Source organism: Mixophyes fleayi, chromosome 1 (genome assembly GCF_038048845.1).
Source record: "Mixophyes fleayi isolate aMixFle1 chromosome 1, aMixFle1.hap1, whole genome shotgun sequence".
NCBI lineage: Eukaryota > Metazoa > Chordata > Amphibia > Anura > Limnodynastidae > Mixophyes > Mixophyes fleayi.
In genome coordinates this window covers 5555283-5582904 of record NC_134402.1, presented here as the reverse complement: position 1 = coordinate 5582904, position 27622 = coordinate 5555283, and the positions used below count along the sequence as shown (strand labels likewise).

The following is a 27622-nucleotide window of genomic DNA, read 5'->3' as shown; positions in this document are numbered from 1 at the left end:
GTGTGTGTATGTGTGTGTATATATGTGTGTGTGTGTGTGTGTGTGTGTGTGTGTGTATGCTTATATATATATATGTGTGTGTGTGTATGTATGTATATGTGTGTGTGTATAAATATATATGTGTGTGTGTGTGTATAAATATATATGTGTGTGTGTGTGTATGTATGTGTGTGTGTGTATATGTGCATATATATATATATATATATATATATATATAATCTCTATATCTGTGTTTTCCCATGCTGTTACATGTAAGTTCAGAGGCCACGTCAGAGCTCTGCAGAGGTTAGACAGGGCCCTGTGTAATAGAGGATAGTCACCGTTCTATATAGTAATCATTGTTCATGAAATACACTGTACCCGCTGATCTTGCCCTGTTTGTTAGGACAGGATGGGCTATTTCTAGTTACAAGGATCTGATTTTCCCTCTTTTCCTTCCTCGCAGCTTTGAGAAGACTAATTTTGAGCCTGGGATGCTGAACAATGAGTGAGTATAACCCGTCTTATTATAGATCAGTGGCCGGATGTTATTACACCCCGTCAGCATTCCAGAAAACGTTTATAAGAAGTTTTAGAAACTTTCAATTCTAGGTTAAAGTAAAAGGCTGAGAAGTGACCTCTCTGCTGGACGACCACGTGGACTGTAACAATACCTGGGATGTCAGCACGTGGACTGTAACAATGGCTGGGATGTCAGCACGTGGACTGTAACAATGGCTGGGATGTCAGCACGTGGACTGTAACAATGGCTGGGATGTCAGCACGTGGACTGTAACAATGACTGGGATGTCAGCACGTGGACTGTAACAATGGCTGGGATGTCAGCACATGGACTGTAACAATGGCTGGGATGTCAGCACGTGGACTGTGTCAGTGGCTGGGATGTCACCACGTGGACTGTATCAGTGGCTGGGAGATTAGCATTTGGACTGTAGCAATGACTGGGATGTCGGCACGTGGACTGTAGCAATGACTGGGATGTCGGCACATGGACTGTAACAATGACTGGGATGTCAGCACGTGGACTGTAACAATGACTGGGAGGTTAGCACGAGGACTGTAACAATGACTGGGATGTCGGCACGTGAACTGTAGCAATGACTGGGATGTCGGCACGTGGACTGTAACAATGACTAGGAGGTCAGCACAAGGACTGTAGCAATGACTGGGATGTCGGCACGTGGACTGTAGCAATGACTGGGATGTCAGCTCTGACGTCTCAGAATTCCAGATATTTTGTGTATATAATCTTATTTCTGGAGCATGCTGTCTCTGTGCTATGTTACTGTGACACTGGATCGGTTTTGTGACTTGTTGTAGATGGTAATATCAAATCGAGCTCATCCCCCTCTCTCTTTGTTTTCCAGCTTTAAGCTTCCGCTCCGGAGGAGACAGTCTCTGCCGGTGAGTTATCAGATCACACTGTACTCTGGGCCATATGGTGCCGCTGTCCGTTATATATACTGAGCATTGCAGTCAGTAGGGGTCCCGCAGCAGAGCCCACCAGGGAGCCTGTGCAGGTCTGGCTGTGGTACAGAGATAAGTGGCAGATGACCTTATGGCTACCTACATCCTGTGCTGGTCTCTGATGGTTCATAGATCTCCGTCTGACCCTCTGTGTTCTTATGTCTGTAGGTGACGCTCCTCGGGGGAAGTCCGGCCCTAAGAAAACTCCCCAATACCCCTGACCTGGATGCCACAAGCCCCCATGAAAACAGCCCTGCAGCCAAATACAACAAGGAAAATGTAAGTTCTGCAAATTGCAGATTTATCTGTTGATAAGAGCGTGACCTCACGTGGCCCATTAAATGTTTTAATCCATTGAGCACATATTTATTACTACATAATGTGATGACCATTAAACCTAGTAGAGGAGAAGGTATTGCACAATTAGGGGTATTAGTAATACCAGAGTATTACAAGGAGTCTGGGATCAATTTAACTCCCCGTCTGTTCTCTTCACAGGAAGTATTTTTGTTCAAACGACCGTGCATGTTCCCGAGATCTCGAAACCGGCTCCACCGCGCCGAGACTTTTACAGGGAGGCCAAACTCTGCGCCCACTCTTATGGTGAGCGGCCCTGCCAAACGCTTATTGTCACGGCCATCCGTAGCCCGCTGACACACTGACTAACGTTTATCTGTTACCCCCTCGTAGTTTTCGCCTGAGAAGAGTCGGCTTCATGTGGACGATGAGAGTCCTGTCCGTCTACGCAAGTGCTCCCTCACCTTCTCAGTAAATAACGATGATGATGATGATGGATTTATGGAGATCATGGACGATAACGACGATGGAAAGGTATTAGTCTCATTTATATCTGTGTTGATCTTTAATTGTCCACAGCTTGTACATGTTCTTGTGATTTACTTAGTGTGACCTCCTCAATTTCAGGGTGAGCCGAACCTGCCAACCGGGATGGAGAACCTTCTGACCGCTCCCTTCGTGAAGAACGATGCTGTAAGTCCTCCAGGTCCTTTCTGGGAACACTAAGCTTCTGCCCCCTGATTGAAGGAGATTTATTAGTATTACCTAATTATTGTCACCTCCTGGCCTATGACTTAGCTCCATCTTATCTGTAGTTCACTGACCTCTTCTGTGTCACGTTAACAGGATCTGGTGATTAGGAGCAAATGTCGCCGACTGTTCCGTTCCCCTTCCATGCCGAGCAGTGTCATCCGGCCAATCCTGAAGCGTCTGGACCGGCCAGCGGATAACGACACGCCAGTCAAATCTAAGAGACATAAAAATGTGAATTCCGCTTCCTTCGATGACCGAGAACCTGAGACTGAGGAACCGGTATGTGTACTACACAATCTGTCTCTCTGTGTCTCTCTCTTTCTGTGTGTCTGTCTATGTTTGTGAGTGTGTGTCTCTCTCTGTGTCTGTCTCTCTCTGTGTCTGTCTCTCTCTGTGTCTGTCTCTCTCTGTGTCTGTCTCTTTCTTTGTGTCTGTCTCTTTCTTTGTGTCTGTCTCTTTCTTTGTGTCTGTCTCTGTCTCACTCTCTCTCTCTTTGTATCTGTCTCTTTTGCTCTCTCTCTCTCTGTCTCTTTGTATCTGTCTCTTTTGCTCTCTCTCTCTCTGTCTCTTGCTCTCTCTCTCTCTCTCTCTCTCTGTCTCTCTTTTGCTCTCTCTCTCTGTCTCTCTTTTGCTCTCTCTCTCTCTCTGTCTCTCTTTTGCTCTCTCTCTCTCTCTGTCTCTCTTTTGCTCTCTCTCTCTCTCTCTCTGTCTCTTTTGCTCTCTCTCTCTCTTTTGCTCTCTCGCTCTCTCTGTCTCTCTTTTGCTCTCTCTCTCTCTCTCTGTCTTTTGCTCTCTCTCTCTCTCTGTCTCTCTTTCGCTCTCTCTCTCTCTCTCTGTGTCTCTCTTTCGCTCTCTCCCACCTCCTCTATCTGTCTCTGTATCACTCCCTCTTTGTATCTGTCTCTTTTGCTCTCTCTCTGTTTCTCTTTTGCTCTCTCTCTCTCTCTTTCGCTCTCTCTGTCTCTATCTGTCTCTCTTTCGCTCTCGCTCTGTCTCTCTCTCTCTCTGTCTGTCTCTCTCTCTGTCTCTGTCTCTCTCTCGCTCTCTCTCTCTGTCTCTCTTTCGCTCTCTGTCTCTCTTTCGCTCTCTCTGTCTTTCTTTCGCTCTCTCTTTGTCTCTCTCTCTCGCTCTCTCTCTCTCTCTGTCTCTCTTTCGCGCTCTCTCTCTCTCTGTCTCTCTTTCGCGCTCTCTCTCTCTGTCTCTCTTTCGCGCTCTCTCTCTCTGTCTCTCTTTCGCGCTCTCTCTCTCTCTGTCTCTTTCGCGCTCTCTCTCTCTCTGTCTCTCTTTTGCTCTCTCTCTCTCTCTCTTTCGCTCTCTCTGTCTCTCTCTTTCGCTCTCGCTCTCTCTCTCGCTCTGTCTCTCTCTCTCTCTGTCTCTCTCTCTCTCTCTCTCTTTCTGTCTCTCTTTCGCGCTCTCTCTCTCTCTCTGTCTCTCTTTCGCGCTCTCTCTCTCTGTCTCTGTCTCTCTTTCGCTCTCTCTCTCTCTGTCTCTGTCTCTCTTTCGCTCTCTCTCTCTCTGTCTCTGTCTCTCTTTCGCTCTCTCTCTCTCTCTCTGTCTCTCTTTCGCTCTCTCGCTCTCTCTCTCTCTCTGTCTCTCTTTCGCTCTCTCTCTCTCTCTCTCTCTCTCTCTTTCGCTCTCTCTCTCTCTCTCTGTCTCTCCGTGTCTCTCTGTCCTTTTGGATTTCTTCTTTTGCTCTTTGGGGTAATTGGAACTTTCAATAACTTTTCCTCTTTATTTTCCTCCCAGAAAATGAAGCTGGGCCGGTCCAAGTCCCTGTGTCTGGAGACGGTGGAGCAGATACTGGACAGTGACGAGAGGGATTTGATTGGTGACTCTTCCAAGGTGAGAAGGAAAGATCAGGGGTGTTATAAACTACATGGGGTGTAGGCGGTTCAGGCTCTGGATCGTCCATTATAAAAATTGTGATTACAATATAATAACCTTGCAGGGAGCTTAGACGTTGCTGGCAGGGCATGCTGTATTTGTAGTTCCACAGGTTGTTTAGCTTACAGTAGGATAATGGTTCAGACAGAAGTATATGTTGTCTTACACACTTTATTTCATTTTTCAGACATATTTGTTGAACACAGTAAGGGGAACGTATCAGGATCTGAAGTACATTACTGCGGAAATGGTAAGTGACGTCACGGTGTCTAGACAGGGATCATAGTCACATGATGCTGTGAGAGGTCAGAGGTCATCCCACTAATGTCATGTTCTCCCTCCTCAGATGGACAATGTGCTGAAAGGGAAATACCAGGATCGCATCGAGCGCTGTGTCATCGTAGATTGCAGATACCCGTATGAATACGAGGGCGGACACATCCAGGTGAGCCGGGTGACTTCAGCCTTGTGGGATTAACATCGGGAAAACACTGCTGACCAGGATGTAATGACATGTTGTCTTCCTCTAGGGGGCAGTAAACCTTCCACTGGAACAGGACGTGGAAGAGTTTCTTCTCAAGATGCCGATCGTGTCGTCCAGCGAAGACAAGAGGGTTATTGTCATCTTCCACTGTGAATTCTCCTCTGTGCGAGGACCCCGCATGTACGTATCTATTACACACATATAAATGGTCATTCTGCCATCACAAAGCATCAACATTGTTATGTTTGTGGCCATTAAAACTAACAAAACTTCAAAGCTCTTTAGACAAAAGCCTTGTTGGTCCAATACATTGAATGTGTTATGTTACAGATTATTGTCACATTGCAGTATACTATACTAGACTATAACTCCCAATGGGCGAGTATTCACCTTGCATTCTCTGGAGGAGGGTGCATTGGGGTGAATTGTCCTGTATTTTGGATATTGATCTCTCCTTACATTTCTCAGGTGCCGTTTTGTTAGGAGACAAGACAGGAACAGCAACGAGTACCCAAAACTTCATTACCCAGAGTTATATGTGCTGAAAGGAGGGTACAAAGACTTCTTCCCCAGCTATCAGGTGAGTAGTAAGGAATTGGCTGTAACCAGTCAGCTGAGGAGAAGCAGAACATTTTATGTTTGTAATATTAATCACGTAATTCAAAGTATCACCCAATCGCCAATAATTTTCTGTTATGATTAGTAGTTGACCCCGTACAGACTTCCTGTAGAAGACGGAGAGTAGATTTATATCATTAACAGCATTACCTGAGAAGAAGTCTTATAGCTGTGTACAGTTATTAACACACATAACATGATGGCCAAAGATTCGCTATAACCTGTGTCGTAAATACCTCGGGCATTATTTAAATTCGTTTTTGGTGTGAGCACAAGTTCTTGTGACCCTGAAATCATGTGATCATTCACAGCCAATGTACTGAGAGCTGGCAGCTTGATGATGTCACGGGATGTTTCTCGATGGCGCACTGATCTCACTCACCCTCTGTGTCCCTGCCAAGGAAACCACATTGTAATTATCAATGGTGCATTATACATGTCACAGACAGGGGGCGCTGTGAATAACTATCATAAGTGTATAGAACGTTCGTCCCTTACATTGAGATATCTCTGTGGCCTGACCCCCGGACCTGTAGATCATCTAACCTCCGTCCTCCTTCTCTCTTCCAGTCACACTGTGAGCCCCAGTCGTACTGCCCCATGGATCACGAGGATTTCAAGGAGCACCTCAAGCTCTACCGCTCCAAGAGCCGGACGTGGGCCGGCGACAAGAGCAAGCGGGAGATGTACAACCGCCTGAAGAAGCTGCACTGATCATGGAGCCTCCTTTCTTCCTCTGTTCTTGGACTTGTTAAAGCAAAACAGGGCGGGTCCCTAAGTCTGCAAAAATAAAAGGTATAACCCATGCAGGGAGCGTACACTGAGCCACCCTGGGATTCTGGCCTTCCGCCCTCGAAGCCGGACTCTTACCAAGCCTTGCAGGAAGTGTCTATGTGTTGGCACCTTTGTATCTCAGCATTAGCCTCTGTAAGGAAGACCTACCTCCCCCAGGCCAGTGTTGATCTGCTGCAACGTTACATCCGGTGTCTGTATACTTGGAACTGTATATACCTGACCACCCTCTCTCCACCTCCCTGCCATGGACGGGTCCCTGCAGGGGACACTTGAAGATATAATCACCTCTTGCATTACCTGTTGGCTTAACTCCAAGGAAAAGAAGCGTTAGGATGGACTTGTACGTTGGAAAGATTTGTGTGTGTGTTGTCGTTTGTGTCTATTGTTGCACTTGCACTTTTATGAGTATTATTAGGCTGGCAGTGGCCTAAGCATTGCACGGTCCCGCTAGGAGGTCAACCAAGCAACACCCGCAGCCATCCCTTCCCCAGCCCGCAAGTCATGAGACCTCCCCCTAAATGTGTACTCTGCAAAATAGGGCCCAATGGTGTTATCCCAATTTATATTATTCAGAAATATTACTTGGATATTTTGTTCTTAAGCTTTTATCTATTTTTTACTTTGCTTTTAAAGCTTTGTTTATAGAATCTGGCAAAATGTGGTGTTGAGTTATGTATATACTTACATATCTCTAATGTATCGGTTTGAACACAAGCTGTTTCTGGCCTATGAGAAATAATGAATAACTATAATCCTGAAAATAATCACCGTAATCTTATAATACCAGACAATGGTAGAAATATCACACACTATTCTTATGTTACATTGATGTGTTTGCATTCAGTATTTCTTGGTTGAGGTGGGACAATCATTGATGTGTAGTTTCCAGGCCGGAGATGTTGTCATATGCAAATTACATAGAAAGTAAACGGAATCAGACCCCAGCACGAATGTAAACGAGTTTGAGTAATATGATTAAAACCCTGTCTAAACAGTTCCCAATCTACAGATCAGAGAGTAGACCATATGTCGGACTTACCCTTGTATCTCGATCTCTTAAATATCGTGGAACCAAGGAGACCGTATTTATTGCACCTCTCAATAAGAATATAGGATTTTTGTTGTTCTTTTGCAAAACGGCAGCTAAACAAACTGTGAACCACAAAACAACTTTTATTTCAATTAACGGTGTTAAAGGAAAGTTACGACTTCCAGAAAGTCCCATACATTTCCTATACAGTTGCGTCGCGCAGTAACAAAACGGAATCCGTGTAATGTTTATCTCAGGAGTATGTTAGAATGTGATTGGGTGCTTTAAATACGGCTGCCTGTGCGTCAAAACCAATATCATTTATATAAATATATATTTATACTTTTGATATAAAATAATTTAATTCTCAAAAACCCAAACAGTCTTCAGGAATTCAGAATACAAAAAAAAGCACTTCCGCCTATTTTTGCCAATTTCTGTAAATGAAATCATCATCTTACCCTGCGGTAACGACTTTTATAACCGGAAATTTTACTTCCATTTGTGTGTTTTATTTTTTTTTTTATTTTTTTTTTAACAATGAGTTTGATGATTTGACGTTTTCTACATGACCCAGTTTTGTATTTTCTTATTGCTTAGAATTTGGAAGATATTCTGAGAACTGCCAATATTGTACTTTAGCAGCTATATCGGTAACACGCCGCATAGTTCGTGCTATAATTTATAGTAATCTTATTTATATTGTTTGCACAATTTTAAAGAAAGTCATTTTTTTTGTCTAAAGGAAACATGCTAAAGAAATGTAAATTCTTACAGCGATATTTAGATGGAAGTATATATTGGTATTACCCCCGTGGAAAATTTCATAAGGTACGGGACATTTGGGTAAAATATGTAATATTAATGCTTGCTTGAACTGCTTCCCTCCCCCATGCTTTGCCGTGCACATTACAGGTGTAAGATTCAGGGATAATAAAATCTACTTGTTCAATCTGTATCGTGTGATCTGTTCCTGTGATCCATTAACGTGATCTGCAGGATTCCGGATGGCGTCACGGGATCACAGATTATATTTCAGTTCCTGAGGAGGAGGATTGTTATCTGTACGCCCCGTCTCCTGGATCTCACCCGACTTGCTAATCTTGTACAAATACCCCTCTGTGCACTTCAATTAACAAAGTCAATATTTTTCACAAAGAAGATAGCAGCAGCTATAGAATGAGCGTAAACAGACACTTCATAGGATTGTCCGCTGACGGGAAAAATCTCAGATTGGTTATGTGGCTCGCTGGCATTCAGGATCTTCCTGGCTGTGGACACGTGGCTCTATCTCCGCATGTCGGTCTCTCCGCCAACCATGTCTGAGAACAGTTTAGATCCGAATCACAAAAGCGGATCAAGGTTGGAGCTGTAGATATAGTTTATCTGGATCCTGGTGAGGACTCTGGCTCTGTCCCACATCGTAGACTGATGGGCAGCACGGTGGCTTAGTGGCTAGCACTTCTGCCTCACAGCACTGGGGTCATGAGTTCAATTCCCGACCATGGCCTTATCTCTGTGGAGTTGGTATGTTCTCCCTGTGTTTGCCTGGGTTTCCTCCGAGTGCTCCGGTTTCCTCCCACACTTCAAAAACCATACTGGTAGGTTAATTGGCTGCTATCAAAATTGACCCTAGTCTCTCTGTCTGTCTGTGTATGTTAGGGAATTTAGACTGTAAGCTCCAATGAGGCAGGGACTGATGTGAGTGAGTTCTGTGACCACGTACTGAAATATTACTTCCTCCTATCAGACAGCTCTAATGTCTGTCTGTACCTGTTACAAGTTATATGAAATATAAATTAAAGTGAAATGAAGGTAATGATGTGATTGTAGCTGTGGGTCTCACTAATCCGTCATGTATGTGCATAACATATAGGACATGTCCCATGCAGCAAGAGTGCCGTGTGTATAAATGTATGTGCAGAGGAGTTATATGTAGATGTATGTGATTGTATGTACCTAACATGTAGGAGAACACTGTGCCTGGCCTGTAGACCGGTGCGGACTCGTGAATACATGACTGAGAGAGCTCAGTATGATGGACAAGATGTACTATGCAGAAATATTCCGGAATAGAAACCGTGAAATCACATCCTCTTTACAGAGACCCTGCGTTACACAACGGAAATGAGGACAGAACACTTCTCAGAACTAGGATTTCACCCTCTTCACTGATTTACTGGCCGGACTAATGGGGAAGTGCAGCAATCAGTAAGATCACATTCATGGTCAGGCTCACTGGGCTTCTGCATAGAGGCTGCTAAGGGGAAGGGACGCCTCACCCACACTAAGAGAGTCCAGTCCTATAGAACCTGAGCCATGTGGCCCTCTGTATACTGTTGTCTGCGCACAGGTAGGGTCAGCATAGGCAACCGCAGCTTCTTTGGAGGCATTATTAGAACCTATTGTCACTGTGATTTATTCATTGTCTTACTGTGCTAAGCTCATAATTAGCGTAATGTAGATAGACCTGAAAATGTAGCTGCTGGTGGATTGTAAGACATTCCTGCACTGTGTTTAGTAAACAGATCGGTATGTGAGATAGCAGAAGGACAATTCTATCAGTGAATAATCTGTAATAGGGGTAAACATTGCCCAGGAAATGTTTCTGTGTCAGTAATTATTACTGTGACCCCAGAAATACCTTCTGTGCACCCCAGTAGCAGGTAGTCAGGATAGGGGTACATCAGTCTGCAGTGACATCACAGCTAAGCGATCAATGGTTGTGGCAGAAACTACAACTCCCATCATCCATTGCAAGCACCTTCCACTATCTGCCTCTTCCCTGCTTGGAGCAGGTAATGTTTGAGCCCTGATAACAGAGCAGCCAGTCGCAGAGAAAGTAGCGGAGTCAGGTTTGAAATGGATCGGAGTAGACCAGACAGTTCCGAGGGTACAAAGCAGTGTCTGTTACCCCATAATGGCCTCATTCATACCTCCCATCATGTATACATGAACATTGGGACAAAATAAACCACGCCCAATACGCTCACTTTTCGACAAAGCTCCACCCCTTTCAGTGTAAGCTTTGCCCCTTTCGAGTTCCACAATTTGGGACTATCCCCCAAAATCAGCACAAGTTGGGAGGTATTCTACTTTTCATACATTTCCTGCAGATAAAAGGGGTAGGTGGGGCTGGATCATACCTTTATCATCATGTGGGCCCTATGTCAGCCCCCCGGTTTATTGGCGCACCCTGGTACTGCTGGACCCCCAGGATGCCTAGACCACGCAGGAAGCAGAAAGAGCAGTTTTGTTCCCACAACAATCATCTGCAGAGCAGCTAAGTGTTGTGGTAGGTTATTAATGTAGTGTGTGTGGGGGTATTAATGTAATGTTAGGGTTTTTAATGTTATGTGGGGGCTGTTGAGGGCTATTCATGTACTGTAGAGGTTATTCATGTAATGGAGCAGCAGACATGGGCTATTAATTTAATATGCAGTCTTTAATTTAATGTGAGAGCTATTAATGTAATGCGGGGTCTATGCATTAACTCCTTCCCAAGCAGAGCCCCAATATTCCAGGATCCGGACAAGAGGTAACTAGGATTAAGACACCAGCAGCACCAGTTAGTCACAGCGGAAGGACATTAGTGTGCTCAGGGACCCCTGGGAGGCTTAAACTGACTCTGTATTGCACCAATGGTTATTGGATTGTATAGAGCTGTTTAGCACTTAATTAAGCTGGGTACATATTTATTGTGCACATTTCACGATCGTTAGGTCAGATATTACACTAGTGTGTACGCTCCCTCGTTCGTGTTTTATCTCAACAAAACAAATTCTGTTAATTTGGTTTTATAAACTTCCTAATAATCTTGATCAACGATGGAACGATGTTGGGCAAATCTTGAAGTGTGAACTCACCACCAGCAGCAGTGTAGGCAGATATCTGTACAGTGTACAGAATCACCATCCTATCAGCAGATGGTTATGAGATGAAGATCACAGATCTGATGGTAAATCGTGTTGGTGTGTACACCGGAATCTGCATGATCATCGGGACTTTCAGTCGTTACAGATATCACATGTGAAGTAAGAGTACATAGGTGTGTACCCCCAGCTTTATAATCCATTGTCAGGATGTTACACTTTTACCTTTGAAGGAATTTTGAAATGTCCAGAATTATTACCCTGAGCTCAGTGGCAGAAGGTCACCTCCAGGTACCATGCTAATAATTGCAGACTATTATTTTTACTGACTTGTCGAGAGATCTGCAGAGCATTGCGTTTTCTCAACTGCTCCTTGCCAGAGCGTTTTATAATCAGACATATGCCGCCACCAACATGACTGATGGGCACTAGCAAGCAAAGGTGAAAAAAAACAAACTTGTACAACTAAGATCGGTCCAGGAGCGGACGATCTATAGTAGGGAATGGAGACCCTATCATTGCTGTATGACACAGAACAGGGAACATCTCAGAAACATTTAGCGGTCTGAGACCTCCCCCCCCATCACACAGTAATGGGCTCCTGTAACTGAGATGAACAAGGTTAGACCCAGATTGTAAAAGATCCAGGTTATGTACTAGGAATGACCCCCCCCCCCCAGACACACGCTGGTCGGACAGTGTTCCTGACTGTTACTTAAGCTACCATCAACAAACAACAGGAAGGGTCAACTATGTTAATCACCAGCAACATAACTTTGCTAAACTCTGAGCAATGTGAGCCCTGGGGCAACAGACTGGGGTACGGTTAGAGACCCCAGGATCCGGGCATCTAACTACAGTAACCTGAATTCAATCATTTATCTCATTGATGCACATTAACATAACATTTTTTATTCCTTAAAAATTGTTGCAACCAGAAAGTGGAAAATCCAGGAGCAGACTATTTCCTCACAGATGGACTGGCAGGGGCAAACGCAGGATTTGTAGAGGGGGGTTTCCACACCACGCCACCAGTGGGCGTGACCAGCATGCATGGGGGTGTGGCTATAATATTAGACAGTGCTTGGTTTCTCTCCAACTCTTCCTATCCCCATAATATACACAGGCAATGCTACGTGCACTACTGTTAGGTGCACGCAGCTCTCCCTTTTCAAACAGAGCTGTGTGAAGCGGGGGCAGGGTCCAGCCACCTCAATTACACAGTGCCCCAGGCTTGGAGGGGGGTTTTCAGGCACTAGAACCCCCCCCCCCCCCTTGGTTTGCCTATAACTGGGTTACATTGGATGAATGCAATCCTGTCCAGGTCCAGATTTGTGTAAGGGTCACATAGGCCCTGGCGCAGGGTGATAGAGTTTCTGGGGCGACCAGCTCCTCACGTAAGTCATCCAACGTAAACAGCCAATGCCATTATCACTGATAGGATAAATTACATTATTATACAGATATTCAGGGATGGAGGCTCAGCCCATGGACCGCACTGGTAGGAACGGGGGAGATCAGGAAATATGTAAATGAATTCTGCTCCTCCGGAGCACCCGATCTGTCTGTCCATTTTATGTACTCAAGAAACGGTCCATCTGTGCCCGGTGATTCATGGTAAATGTATATCTGTCAGTATCACACCTGGATATGAAGACCAGGTCACACAAACACCCCACTCATACATAGTGGCGGCCGCCATTTTTGTGGGGAGGGGGGCTGAAACAAATATTTATGGGAATGTAATTCATACAGGACAAGAGTCCCAATTTTCATAAAACAGTTTCCATATTTGGTAGCCAAAATGGGCATGATATGACTGAAGGGATCGTGACATGAGATGGGTGTGACTTGGTCTGATCGTGGCCTTTTCACCGTGGAATGGGTCACATCCCAAAATCAACATTCACAGATGGGCCAAATGAGGGGTCAAAGACATCACTGAGGCACGAGGCACCTAATTGCATCATGAGGCACAACTTTAACCCACACTAGATGGAGGCAGCCAATATCTATGATAATGCCGCATATTGACTTGTTAGGCATGTCACCAGGGAATTAAATTGAATATTGGTGTAGCACACAAAATGGCTGCCTCCATCCAGCGTGGACATCTTTGAACGGTTGTAAGGTCATCCAATGAAGGCTACTTACTAACACTGCTCAAAGGCACAAATGCCAAGATTGTAACATAATTCACTGGAATACGTCACCGCTAAACCGATGGAGATAATGCGTCATCCAGATACAGCACGGTGACTACAACTCCCATCAGATATGTTTACAGAACTTGGCTGTGTTGTTGGGTTTTGTATGTTGAATACACATTTATAATAAAAATCAGCTTAGTGCATGAATATAACTCATTGTATTACCTCAAGTTGTAATAGTGAGAATTAGATTCAATATTCAGAATAAGAGGAATTGTACAGTACTCTTGGTCAATATTTAAAAATCAAGACTCTTCCAAGGACTTTTAAAAACTTACAGGGAAAAACTAATGAGAGATGACAATGATCCGCAAATGTGGAAATCATAGTAGCCAATCAACAATCGCTTCTATCTTTTAGAGCAAGTTAAGCAATGAAAGCAAACTTCTGATTGGCTGCTGTGATTTAGTGCAGATTTGCGCTGCAATGATAGTAAATAAAGGAATAAAGACTTGTGAGACCGTTTCTATGGGTGCGTTCATGGATTTACAGGCTCCCAACATTCATCAGGGGGAGGCCTGCCTGCTTCATTGTACTGGGCCCCATGATTTCTGATGGCGGCCCTGCCAGTGTTGGCTAACCTGTGACACTCCAGGTGTTGTGAAACTACAAGTGCCAGCATGCTTTGCCAATATATAGCAGCTTATTGCTGGAAGGGTATGCTGGGACTTGTAGTTTCACAACACCTGGAGTGTCACAGGTTAGCCAACACTGCCCTATACTGCCACTAACCCCTCACCCTCCAGAATAAGTACCAGTCAATGCCATGTTCACTAGTGGCAGGTGTGAGATACACTTCACAAAGTGCTGGCAGTCAGGACAAATCTCCTCAATGTTAGCACATCCACCTGCAAAAGCTTGATTTGTTCTGTGCAACAATATTATGCAAATTAGATGTAGAAGTGGACAAGGTGCATTAGGGGGAGGGGGGCACAGCTTTCAAGGAGTGTTTTTTTTTGGGTTACTTGAGTGATTGCCCACCTGTGACATGACATGGTCCCCGTGAGGCGTGCAGCCCCTCTCTTGTGCGTACTCTGTGTATGGAGTGAAATATAAAAGTGGAGGTCGCCCTGACGTGGTAGAAGGTTGCGCTCTGATGTGTCACCTCCATTCTCATTATCAGGCGGATCCGTCACATTCTTCACTTAGTTAAATGTAATTTTCCTGTCAGGTCTTGTCATTAATTTCAGGAATTTCGTGTTGTGCTTCATGGACAGAATATTTCTGTGTGATGTGCGCTGCTCCGGTTATCACAGTGGTCGCTGGAGCAGATAACGTTCTTCTTGTTTTGTGTTTTTACTCAAAATAAAGGAAGTGTAATATCTCCACCCATGTGCTCAGCGCAGACATGTAACAGAGATAAGTGACTCAGCCGGTACAGGGGAATACTCCTCTCTATGTGTTACCTACTGAGCTGGGAGACGGCTATTTATTCAGCTTTTAGGAATAAAGGGCCTATTGATCTAGCAAGTCACCACCCTGGTGATAATACTGACTTGTGGCAATAAAAAAAATCTTTTATCAACGCAATAAATATGTCGTCAGGGAAGCTGTGCGGCTAATGTTATATAAGGACCGATGTGGGGGTTAACGTTATGTTGAGACTGGTGGAGGTTGTTAATGTAATGTGGTATTGGTGGGGTTGTTAATCTAATGTGGTACTGGTGGGAGTTGTTAATGTAATGTGGTATTGGTGGGAGTTGTTAATGTAATGTGGTATTGGTGGGAGTTGTTAATGTAATGTGGTATTGGTGGGAGTTGTTAATGTAATGTGGTATTGGTGGAGGTTGTTAATGTAATGTGGTGTTGGTGGAAGTTGTTAATGTAATGTGGTGTTGGTGGGAGTTGTTAATGTAATGTGGTATTGGTGGCGGTTGTTAACGTAATGTCGTATTGTTGGGGGTTGTTAATGTAATGTGGTATTGGTGGGAGTTGTTAATGTAATGTGGTGTTGGTGGAAGTTGTTAATGTAATGTGGTACTGGTGGGAGTTGTTAATGTAATGTGGTATTGGTGGCGGTTGTTAATGTAATGTGGTATTGGTGGGGTTGTTAATGTAATGTGGTATTGGTGGGGTTGTTAATGTAATGTGGTGTTGGTGGGGTTGTTAATGTAATGTGGTATTGGTGGCGGTTGTTAATGTAATGTCGTATTGTTGGGGGTTGTTAATGTAATGTGATATTGGTGGGAGTTGTTAATGTAATGTGGTGTTGGTGGGGTTGTTAATGTAATGTCGTATTGTTGGGGGTTGTTAATGTAATGTGATATTGGTGGGAGTTGTTAATGTAATGTGGTGTTGGTGGGAGTTGTTAATGTAATGTTGTTTTGGTGGCGGTTGTTAACGTAATGTCGTATTGTTGGGGGTTGTTAATGTAATGTGATATTGGTGGGAGTTGTTAATGTAATGTGGTGTTGGTGGGGTTGTTAACGTAATGTCGTATTGTTGGGGGTTGTTAATGTAATGTGGTATTGGTGGGGTTGTTAATATTTTTGGGGCTGTTAATTCAAAGTGGGTTCTCTAAATTAAATGTGAACACTACTAATTTGGTGTCAGGACTGGTTTGGGGTAATAGACTCACCTATTTAATATAAATGCTATTTAATGTCATGGCTGGTTGTGGGAGGATGAGACCTATTTTTTAAACGTAAATGCTATCAATATAGTACAAGAACAGGGAGGGGAGCAGCACTGTCTGACAACTATCCTGATTCCGGTGGTCCGGACAGTCCAGATTTTGACAGGACGTTGTCCCGACTGTAGGAAGTTAAGTATGTGACAAGGAAGTGGCTGTGGGGGCCGTACATACGTGTTCTAGTGGGAGGAGGTGGGCGCATGGGGTCCTTACAAGCTTACTGCGGGCTGTATTCGCAGCGTCGTGTCACATGGTCTGTGCACGTGGTTTTCTGCTAAGGGGGAGACATGGATATGGGTTCAAATGTATTAATGAGAATACTATCAAAAATAGACCTGTATTAAATAGGTCACCGTTTAATTCACCAGGTCCGCTAGATGGGAGATACAAACAAGAAATATTTGATCCTCTGCACTCAGGGCCGTCTTTCCCATTGGGCACAATGGGCAGGTGCCCGGGGGCCCTGCAGCCCAGGGGGGCCCGTCGGAGGCAGCAAAAAAAAAAAAAAAACCTGGGAAAAAAAAAAGACAATACTTACCTTGCGGTCAGCTGGCGATCCGGCTCCCTCCATGGTCTCCTCCTCCGTATGGTGCTTGCAGTGCATGTCGGGCGTGACGTCATCACACCCGCCCGACATCCATTGTGGAGCGCGACGGAGGAGGAGACCATGGAGGGAGCCGGATCGCCAGCTGACCGCAAGGTAAGTATTGTCTTTTTTTTTTCCCAGGTTTTTTTTTTTTTTTTTTTGCTGCCTCCGACGGGCCCCCCTGGGCTGCAGGGCCCATATATATAATATTTTTTTTATATATATATATATGTATATATAGGGGCCCCAGTGCACTGCTGTGCCCGGGGGCCCAAGAAGTTGTTAAGAGGGCCCTGTCTGCACTGTCAGAGCATACTGTCAGAGCACACTGTCAGAGCACACTGTCAGAGCACACTGTGAGAGCACACTGTCAGAGTACTGTTAGAGCACACTGTCAGAGCACACTGTCAGAGCACACTGTCAGAATACAGAACCTGGCAGGTGTCAGTATCATACGTCTCTGCATAGGACGCAATGATGTGTGAGGCCAGGTCCCTCACATCTACAGAGATGACTGACCTGTGCGGTAACCTAACCCCATGTTAGCATCTCCATTGTGTATGAATGTACATTATATACATCTATGTGGGCATATATTAAGTAAGGCCATTTTGGACATCCAATATGGCTCAGCAGACACCCACTAAACCAAGAATGCTTCACCTAAATGTGTTTTTCCTCCACCCTGCCATGTCCTCCCCGGGGTATATAATGCAGACCTCCAATCTGGGGACTGGTATATAACGCAGACCTCCAATCTGGGGACTGGTATATAACGCAGACCTCCAATCTGGGAACTGGCATATAACACAGATCAAATGACCGAATGTGAGTCCTGATTGGTTGACCTCTCTGGCTGCTGAATGGCTGATGGTGAATCATTGTTGATTCGCTGTTGCTAGCACCAGGACCTGGGATAATAAAGAAGAGATGATTACCTTAGGTAGATCCTAGGACAGGTGAGTCTTTCACTCTTCTTTTCGTCGCCCTCTTCACAGGCTCCACAGTCAGAGGACACCCTCTTACATTCCCCATAATTTTTCTGTTGTCCCCACAACCAACGTTTTCCTCTGGACAACTGACTTGACGTGTCTCTTACCGGAACATCCGACCTGCATCCACCAGACCCTCTTCGGTAACATTAACTCGCATCGGACAACACAAATCATCCCAGAAATGTCTTCACCCAAAGCAGGTTCCCCAGGGGTCTCTTATAAGGCATCTACCGGAACCTCCCGTTCATCTGGTACCTCTTCTGCGGGTCTTGGCTCTTCTTCACAGGGTGGCAGCCTCCACCACTCATCAGCTGGGCTCTCCAGAATATCTTCTTCTCCATCAAGGAACCTCTTCAACAGCTCCCTCTTCCAGGATACCGATGGCATCAATCTTCTCAGGTAGCCCCGGGCAGACTCTTCACATGCCTCCAGATACAGCTTATCCCAGTGGTTTGGTTCCACAGGTCTAACCTCTTCATCAGGGACCACCTGCTCCACGGATATCAACAAGTCATCCAATGTATCATACGTCTCCTGTGCCCTGGTCTCTGTCCCTTGCAGCCGCTGGGATTTATGTCTAGAATCATTCTTAGATAGGAAGTCAGCTGCGATCCGGCATCCTGTAGCTCTGCAGCTCCTTCCCTCCAGATTCCCTCTTAACACAGGAAACTCCTCCCCGAAAATCTTGTTCAACTAGGACTACTTCATCTTCCCACTCTCCGAAAACATATTCATCTTCCACAAATGCCTGAATGCCGACAATTCTCACGTACATTGGAATGAATCCCCAGTGGGCCATAGCGTCCTGTTAGGATACTGACGACTACGCCAAATGTGAAGGTGCCTAGGGAACAAGGGCATCACTAACCATAAATACCTTCCCGGCACCCCAGGTATTTACCCGATCCTGAGGAATGACTATGGGATGCACCAAACATCCCTTACTAGGAATCCCGTGGTGCATTCAGACCCCTCATCACTTCCGTCTAGGGAAGAAGCCAGACATGTTACTGAAGGGTAGAGATACCGGATGGAAGGAGAGGCTTTGTCCAAGGCAACGGCAGGGAGTAGAGACAACTCTACCCAATTGTTAACACCTCCTTTTGTTCTGGTCCTGGGCACCTGACTATGGATATTTTGGGCAGGGAAATATCCTACTCACTTTTGTCTGGATGAGGGCCCCATCAAGAGAGGGATGCAACCAGTAGATGGTACACACCGAAAAATGATCGCCGCCTCCTCTTGATGGTCGTCTGCAATCCTCCAACCCGGTGCTTAGGAAACAGAGGAGACAGAACACACAAAGCTGTCTACTCTCTTAAATGTGTCTCCCGAACTAGTGTAACTACAGTAACAACAACATAACTCCCTGATCCTGTGACAAACTATGTGATCGGCCTCCACAGGATTTAAGCCTGATATGATTTATTGCGCCCGAAAGAAATCCTACCTACTTCCCGAATTTGCCAGGGCCTTGTGCCCACTATTGCTCACAGGTTTACTGCCTGGACTATGTCATGGGCCTTAAGCTGACCTACCTAACGGGAGCTATACTTGTCTGCTCTGTGCAGGATACCAGACTTTCTTTCTTGGTCTCTTCCAGACCCTCCAGCCGAAAGGAGAAAGAAGAGACATTTACCTTCGCTGGATCCCTGCACAGCTGAGTCTTTTACTCTTCATGGGCTTCAAAGTCTGGGGTTCCCTATCACAGAATGTGTATGCAGTTTTTCGGTTAGAATCTTCTTCCTTTTGCCTCCAAACTCCTTGAACGGGTTGTCTACAACCGTCTCACCTCCTTTCTCTCTTCTCACTCGCTTCTTGACCCGCTCCAATCCGGCTTTCGACCCCTTAATTCCACTGAAACTGCCCTCACTAAGGTCACTAATGACCTCCTCTTCGCTAAATCCAAAATACACTACTCCCTTCTTATCCTTATTGACCTCTCTGCTGCCTTCGATACCATTGACCACGCACTCCTTTTGCAAACTCTCAATTCTATAGGCCTCTGTAACACTGTCCTCTCCTGGAGAGGAAGAGGAAAACTCCTCTCACCTCACCAACCGCTCCTTCTCAGTCTCTAGTCTACACATGACTCCACATCCCCCCCTCTTCCCTTACCTGTTGGCGTTCCTCAAGATTCCGTTCTTGGCCCCCTGCTTTTCTTCCTCTACACCTCCTCCCTTGGTGTCCTCATCCGCTCCTTTGGCCTCCAGTACCACCTCTATGCTGATGATACCCAAATCTATCTTTCATCCCCTGACCTCTCCCCTTTCCTTCTGTCTCGTGTCTCCTGCTGTCTATCAGCCATCTCGTCATGTCCCAACGCTTCCTTAAACTCAATATTTCCAAGACTGAACTTATCGTCTTCCCCCCTTCCAGAACTCTCCCAACCCCCCTCTCTATTTCTGTTAATAACACTACCATCATTTCTGTCCCTCAAGTCAGATGCCTTGGGGTCATCCTTGATTCCTCCCTCTCCTTCAAGCCTCACATTATGTCCCTCTCAAAATCCTTCTACTTCCACCTTCGGAATATATCCAAAATCTGCCCCTTTCTCACCACGGAAGCCACGAAAACCCTCGTTCACTCATTGTAATCTCTCGCCTTGACTACTGTAACCTCCTTCTCTGTGGCCTACCTGATTCTCGCCTTGATCCTCTTAAGTCTTTCCTCAATGTTGCTGCCCGCCTCATTATTCTCTCCCGCCACTCTATCTCTGCAGTCTTCCTCCAACAGTCACTACATTGGCTCCACATGGCCTACAGAATTAAATTTAAACTTCTCACCCTCACCTTTAAAACTCTTAGTCAATCTTCCCCTCCCTACATCTCCAATCTCATCTCTACCTACACTCCTAGCCGCCCCCTCCGCTCTGCCTCTGACCACCGCCTCACTACTTCACTGATCACCTCTTGTCACTCCCGTCTTCAGGACTTTGCCCGGGCTGCTTCCCAGCTGTGGATAGATCTTCCAGGTTCCATCAGGTTAGCATCTACTCTCAAAGGCTTCAAGCGTGCCCTTAAGACTTATTTCTTTATTGAAGTCTATCAGTCCTCCTAACTCCCGTGTCCCGGGTCTCTCCCCCAGTTAGTACCACACTATACGTGTCTCCCCCTTTCCTTTAGGATGTTAGCTCTCAGGAACAGGGCCCTCTTTCCTTGTGTGCTCCTTCTACTATTCCATCACCCTCTGTACCTCTTGGCTGCTTCCCTAGCCCTGTTTTCTTAAACTTCGGCCTACTTCTCGCTGTTTTCTACCATCACTTTCACTCATTGTCCCAGAAACAATTTGATTTGCTTTACTTTGTTACCTGTGTCTGTGTATATATCTTTGTTCATTTTTGTTCTTTCTGTATCATGTTGTGTCATGGCTCACTGTTTTTGGTATGTTATGTACGGTGCTGCGGACCCTTTGTGCCTTTTGAATTAAAGATAATAATAATAATAATAATAATAATGAAAAAAAATCGGAGCATTCCAAAACTCTTGTTTAAAGATGTTTTTTTAAAGCAATTAGTTATTGCAGTTGGAGAATAGGAAAATCAGAATATAGTAGCACAGAAGACTGAGTGCATCATATTTATTTCATGGGTGTCTAGATTTAAATGGCTGATCTAAAAAACAAACAAAACAAGCATTTGATGGTTGCAGCATTAATAGAACTTCCTTCCTCACCGGCTGCGCTTCCTCATGTAACAACAACAAACTCTCACAGCTGAATTTAGCAGATCAAACGCGGGGACTCTCAGCCGCAGTTCCTGTTATCGAAAGTCAGTCATGTGACTGCGTCCCAGTATTCAGCCTCTCCTGCTGTCCATAGACCACAACATAACGGACACGTGTGAGCAAAGTGTCAGTTACAGAGTCCGGGAAATCAATATAACTGTTGTCAATATCATGAAGTGAAGTGAAAGTGAGAAATACAGACAGGTCACTAAACGTTGGAGCATTCGTGAAATGTGTTATGGATTAAATCCACTAAGAATTATATTTATCCTGTATAATGTTCAGGACACAGTGAATAATGTCTACACAGTCCACATATCACCTTGTAGGTAATTTATTCCACTTACAAGGACATCGGGCCTGAGTCATTAAGGAACGTAAAGCAAAAAAATGAGTAATTTTGCCATTGGAGCTTACAGTCTAAATTCCCTAACACACAGACAGATTAGGGTCCATTTAATAGCAGCCAACTACCCTATCAGTATATTTTTGCCATTGGATGCTGCCCGGCCCTTTGATTAAGTTTATAACACAATCAGATTATCTGGGCACGAATCTCTGTCCGCATCTCAGCCGACAGGGACAGGTATATAGTGTGTGGCTACAGGCAGCACGCAGGTGATAGGGAGGGTGATTTCCCTGATTGCCCCCCCCTCTCCCCAGGATCCTGCCTGCTGCTAATGTCCCTAGACCAGGTCTGGCTAACCTGCGCATCTCCAGGTGTTGTGAAACTACAAGTCCCAGCATACCCAGACAGCTATCGTCTGGCAATTCATAACACCTGGAGCGCCACAGGTTGGCCAGGCCTGCCCTGACTGTAAGCTCTCACTAGCCGGCCTTCTCCACCCTCTGTATTACGTCTGTACCTGTCTTGTCAATCAGGAATGTACGTGTTTTGTTTATAATTTATGATTTGTAATATCCACTTTGCAACGCTGTAAAATTCGCGGTTTCTTACATACAAATAATAATGATGACACTTAGGTTATTATGCAGAATTTCTATACTATACACCAGCAGTTCCTATACTCTACCACTGGGTGGCCCACTGATCCTGTATCTCTTCTGTTACTGAAAGGAATCTCTGTACTATACACATGCACTTCCTACACTCTACCACTGGGGGGCACACCGATCCTATATATGTTCTGTTACTGTGAGGCGTCTCTGTACTGTACACCAGCTCTTCCTACACTCTACCACTGGGTGGCGCACTGAACCTATATATGTTCTGCTACTAAGGAGTCTCTGTACTATCCACCAGCACTTCCTACACTCTACCACTGGGTGGTGCACTGATCCTATATATGTTCTGTTACTGAGAGGAGTCTCTGTACTGTACACCAGCACTTCCTACACTCTACCACTGGGATGCGCACCGATCCTATATATGTGCTGTTACTGAGAGGCGTCTCTGTACTGTACACCAGCACTTCCTACACTCTACCACTGAGTGGCGCACTGAACCTATATATGTTCTGCTACTAAGGAGTCTCTGTACTCTACACATGCACTTCCTACACTCTACCACTGGGTGGCGCACTGATCCTGTATATGTTCTGTTACTGAGAGGCGTCTCTGTACTATACACCAACACTTCCTACACTCTACCACTGAGTGGCGCACTGAACCTATATATGTTCTGCTACTAAGGAGTCTTTGTACTATACACATGCACTTCCTACACTCTACCACTGGGTGGCGCACTGATCCTGTATATGTTCTGTTACTGAGAGGAGTCTCTGTACTGTACACCAGCACTTCCTACACTCTACCACTGAGTGGCGCACTGAACCTATATATGTTCTGCTACTAAGGAGTCTCTGTACTATACACATGCACTTCCTACATTCTACCACTGGGTGGCGCACTGATCCTGTATATGTTCTGTTAGTGAGAGGCGTCTCTGTACTATACACCAGCACTTCCTACACTCTACCACTGGGTGGCGCACTGATCCTATATATGTTCTGTTAGTGAGAGGCGTCTCTGTACTATACACCAACACTTCCTACACTTTACAACTGGGTTTCGCACTGAACCTATATATATGTTCTGCTACTAAGGAGTCCCTGTCCTATACACCAGCATTTCCTGATGCTACCACTGGGTGGCGCATTGATCCTATATGTGTTCTGTTAATGCGAGGAGTCTCTGTACTATACACCAGCACTTCCTAATTCCACCACTGGGTGGCGCACTGATCCTGTATATGTTGTGTTACTGAGAGGAGTCTCTGTACTATACACCAGCACTTCCTACACTCTACCACTGGGTGGCGCACTGATCCTGTATATGTTGTGTTACTGAGAGGAGTCTCTGTACTATACACCAGCACTTCCTACACTCTACCACTGGGTAGCGCACTGATCCTGTATATGTTGTGTTACTGAGAGGAGTCTCTGTACTATACACCAGCACTTCCTACACTCTACCACTGGGTGGCGCACTAATTCTGTATATGTTCTGTTAGTGAGAGGAGTCTCTGTACTATACACCAGCACTTCCTGTTGCCACCACTGGGGGGCGCACTGATCCTGTCCGCTCAGGGAGTGGGGCCCCCGGAAGTGGCAGCTCAGGGACCCGGACCCTGTGTGTCCCGGATACAGGTAATGGTCCGATGTCCTCTCGGGGCAGATGATTTATATGACATCTAATTAGCGGCGTTGAGCGTGTGGGGACTACATATCCCGGCATGCAGCGCGGGCGTGGCCGGAAGTGACGCAGTGTGAGTGTGAGTGGGGGATACACTGAGTGCTCGGTGTATGTAGCAGGATGTCGGGACTGAGACAGAGAAAATCGGGGTTTTAGTCAGTAATACAGATGTATTATCACAGTTATTACTCAGGGGCACCTGATAATGGGAGCAGAGCAGGTCTCACCCGAGGGGGGGAGGGGTAGCAGAGGGGCCCCAGGAGGTGACTGTGTGCTGGAGGGCCCCCAGGAGGGGACTGTGCGAGGGAGGGGCCCCAGGAGGTGACTGTATGAAGGAGGGGCCCCAGGAGGGGACTGTGCGAGGGAGGGGCCCCAGGGGGTGACTGTGTGCTGGAGGGCCCCCAGGAGAGGATTGTGCGAGGGAGGGGCCCCCAGGAGGTGACTGTGTGAGGGAGGGGCCCCCAGGAGGTGACTGTGTGAGGGAGGGGCCCCAGGAGGTGACTGTATGAAGGAGGGGCCCCAGGAGGGGACTGTGCGAGGAAGGGGCACCAGGGGGTGACTGTGTGAGGGAGGGGCCCCCAGGAGGTGACTGTGAGGGAGGGGCCCCCAGGAGGTGACTGTGTGAGGGAGGGGCCCCCCAGGAGGTGACTGTGTGAGGGAGGGGCCCCCAGGGGGTGACTGTGCGAGGGAGGGGGCCCCAGGGGGAGACTGTGTGCTGGAGGGCCCCCAGGAGGGGACTGTGTGAGGGAGGGGCCCCCAGGAGGTGACTGTGCGAGGGAGGGGCCCCCAGGAGGTGACTGTGTGAGGGAGGGGCCCCAGGGGGTGACTGTGTGCTGGAGGGCCCCCAGGAGGGGACTGTGCGAGGGAGGGGCCCCAGGAGGTGACTGTATGAAGGAGGGGCTCCCAGGGACTGGACTGTATGAAGCAGGGGCCCCAGGAGGTGACTGTGCCGGAGGGGCCCCAGGATGTACTGTAGTATATGAGCTGCTTTCATCTCCTCATTATCTCAGTCTCTGGCAGCCACTAAGCTGAGTGATGACAGTAACAGCCAGATATAATATTACAAGACCTCTGACCAGCAGGATGTGGAATCTGCTGCTTAGTGTGACCCCACATAATGCTTTGTGTATTTAATGCTGATAAGAGGCCGCAGACTAATCCTCGTAGCTCAGCCACATCGGGATATCTGTGACTTTGTGTTATGTGTCACCTCTCCATTCACAATGTAGGTTAATGTCTCCTTTACATCCCCCAGGACGTGGTTCAGATGTAGATCCTTTAGGTGAAGTCCTGTAATACACGTTGCTGGGTGCGGAGACCAATCCTTAGTACATATCCCGGGATTAGGTGCAGACAGGACTTACCCCATCTGTACAGAGTCTCAGGTGTTACTGGGTAGTGTCCAGTTATTATCACAGTGATAGGGGGACAGTGCTGAGAGACTCCTTCACCAGCTGAGCCACAGACTATGTCCATCAGCCCCAGCACAGGGTCAGCCACTAACTTATCACCTGTATCTGCAGAATATATCTATTATATCTATATAATACATCTGTCCCTCGCTCCAGCACCTGGAGACACTGTGTATGATCTGATCCTCTGCAGTCACTGGATATTCTGTCTGTATGGATTCTCTTTGGCTATCGGTACTGATGTCACTTCAAACGTCAGAACGAGAGATTCCCCCATTTCTCTAGTTTATATAGAGCTCATACTGCAGTAATTATAGATCTGTCAGTCTGGGAGCACAAGTGGTTCACAGAAGTGATCTGCTGAGTAAGTGATGAGATAATGCAGTTATATAACAACTAGATGGTAATCCTGCTCCAGTGACTGCCTAGCTGTGATCTATGATCACTGATCTCTCTCCTAGATGTCTGTAGTCATCCAGCTGTTATATGAGGATCTCCTTTCTCTCCTAACCCTGTTCCCGTCTGTCCTCAGAGCACACCATGGTCTACGGGTTCATTATCTACACCATGGGGAGCGTACCAGGAGGGAGCCCCAAGCCGTGCCGAGTCCTGTACTCTCGACTCTTTCACTGTGATCTGGTGGATGAGAAGCTGAGGTCTGACGATGATCTGGAGGAGGAGATGGTGAGACGGAAGGATCAGATTGCTGTAGTAGCCAGGTGAGGTATAACCCATTCAGAGGTTGTTGTTCTACATCCAGGGTGGTCCTGCTGGTACCCACAAGAGTCCTAAGACTGTCCTGTACCACTAAAAGATGTCCTGAAAATCTTAAATTATGAATATAGAATAATTTATATATGAGATAGGAAGAAACCACCAGTCTGTAACGGTTGAATACTGCAACTTGCTGTGAACTTAGGCTACCAGTTGTAATGCAGCAAGAAAACAGGGGGAGTTGACAACTGGAGATGGTTGACATAGGATGTTTTAGCAAAGCGTTGGATATGTTTAGGTGGCAGACATCTATGATTTGTTTATATTCCACTATCAGACAGAGACTTTGCTTTGACGCTGTTCTCTCCTATAGGCAGGCAGAGTCGATGTGTCAGCTGAGACGTCAGGTATCTGGACGGCCAGCGAGTGACTTTGTCGTCCATTCATTGGATGAAGCCATCTCCCTCCATGAAGACGATGTTGGGGTGTTTGCCCTCTCCGCGGGGGACCCGTTCTCTCAGGAGATGATTGTCCTGTGGGTTGGGGTCTATTCTCTCGGCTTCTCGCTGATCTGCGACTCCCAGGACAACCTCCCTTTGGCTGAGAGCACCTTGAGGATGGTGGTGAAGTACCTGGTGGATTCTCTCAAGCTCCTGACTCACAGCAGTAACGCGATCCTCCGAGCGGACAAGATTGAGATGAGTCTGGACAGTTTTATTCCTCAGGGACATCTTTTGTTTCTCAACCACCAAGCGGTGCAGGTCTTAGAGAAGGAGCTGAACGGCTCTATGACGCTCTAGGCTAAAATCTGGAATCTTCTTCTCAGGTCCAGGATGACATTGTACGATAGGCCCTTATACTACAATACAATCCTACTGTGCTTATAATCTCCAGTCTCACTCTTCACTGAGAAAAATCAACGGCAAAATCAGGCAACAGCCGTTGACTCAACTAGTTCTCTAGATGTTGTGGAACTACAATTCCCACAATGCTATTTCCAAGATCATTTATAGGACCTCAGAGGGGACCAGAAGAAAGTCCTGTCTTCTCCTTGTTTGTTTACATGTCTTTATTAAGCCACATGGGACCAGTTTACAGTGTGGGCTTTCAGCACCGTCATAGGCTATAAAAAAAGATTGTTACAGCCTCTGTCTCCTTTATTTACATTTCGCTGTACAATCATAGAATGTTTATTCCTTTACATTATTTCCTGCACCACAGGAGCTTACAGTCTAATGCATTTGGACAATGGGAGGAATCTGCGGCATTCAGAGAACATACAGACTCCACACAGATGGCGCCCCGGTCGGCGCTGTGATTAATAATACTCTGTGCACTAACCTTAGAGATAGTGTTTACTCCCCAGCTATAGATTATACTAAGGGGATTACTGAGAGGTTTGTGTTGGTTGGTTACAGGTCTAGATCACAGTGATGTGTCACTAAGCGTGTACACTGTGTGTGTCAGTATATCTGTTATATTGTCACATTGTG

At 46.1% G+C, this 27622-nt stretch overlaps 2 protein-coding genes across 6 annotated transcripts; both read left to right on the top strand.

Moving 5' to 3' along the window:
- Positions 1 to 329: 329 nt before the first annotated feature.
- CDC25B (cell division cycle 25B) lies at positions 330 to 8282 on the top strand. The gene is made up of 13 exons (XM_075185546.1): positions 330 to 487; positions 1368 to 1404; positions 1636 to 1746; positions 1966 to 2070; positions 2158 to 2298; positions 2392 to 2457; positions 2611 to 2796; positions 4264 to 4359; positions 4589 to 4651; positions 4748 to 4846; positions 4932 to 5065; positions 5354 to 5465; positions 6074 to 8282. The coding sequence occupies exons 1-13, from the start codon at positions 345 to 347 to the stop codon at positions 6215 to 6217; spliced, it is 1437 nt and encodes a 478-aa protein (XP_075041647.1). The 5' UTR covers positions 330 to 344; the 3' UTR covers positions 6218 to 8282.
- A 15616-nt stretch (positions 8283 to 23898) lies between these two features.
- AP5S1 (adaptor related protein complex 5 subunit sigma 1) lies at positions 23899 to 27273 on the top strand. 5 transcript variants are annotated; one of them, XM_075185331.1, is made up of 3 exons: positions 23899 to 24076; positions 25948 to 26134; positions 26503 to 27273. In XM_075185331.1, exons 2-3 carry the CDS (start codon positions 25956 to 25958, stop codon positions 26927 to 26929), a joined length of 606 nt encoding a protein of 201 aa, XP_075041432.1. In that variant the 5' UTR covers positions 23899 to 24076; positions 25948 to 25955; the 3' UTR covers positions 26930 to 27273. The 5 variants fall into 5 exon arrangements, with proteins under 5 accessions (XP_075041432.1, XP_075041343.1, XP_075041248.1 ...); XM_075185242.1 differs by having other exon boundaries at positions 23899 to 24082; XM_075185147.1 differs by lacking the exon at positions 23899 to 24076 and adding an exon at positions 24085 to 24158.
- The last annotated feature ends 349 nt before the right edge of the window (positions 27274 to 27622 follow it).

Coding starts and splice junctions, on each gene's coding strand:
- AP5S1 (XM_075185331.1), top strand. CDS start 25,956: ATGGTCTACGGGTTCATTATCTACACCATGGGGAGCGTACCAGGAGGG. Junction 26,135..26,502: donor CAGATTGCTGTAGTAGCCAG/GTGAGGTATAAC, acceptor TCTCTCCTATAG/GCAGGCAGAGTCGATGTGTC.
- CDC25B (XM_075185546.1), top strand. CDS start 345: ATGAAATACACTGTACCCGCTGATCTTGCCCTGTTTGTTAGGACAGGA. Junction 1,747..1,965: donor CCAAATACAACAAGGAAAAT/GTAAGTTCTGCA, acceptor TTCTCTTCACAG/GAAGTATTTTTGTTCAAACG. Junction 5,466..6,073: donor ACTTCTTCCCCAGCTATCAG/GTGAGTAGTAAG, acceptor TCTCTCTTCCAG/TCACACTGTGAGCCCCAGTC.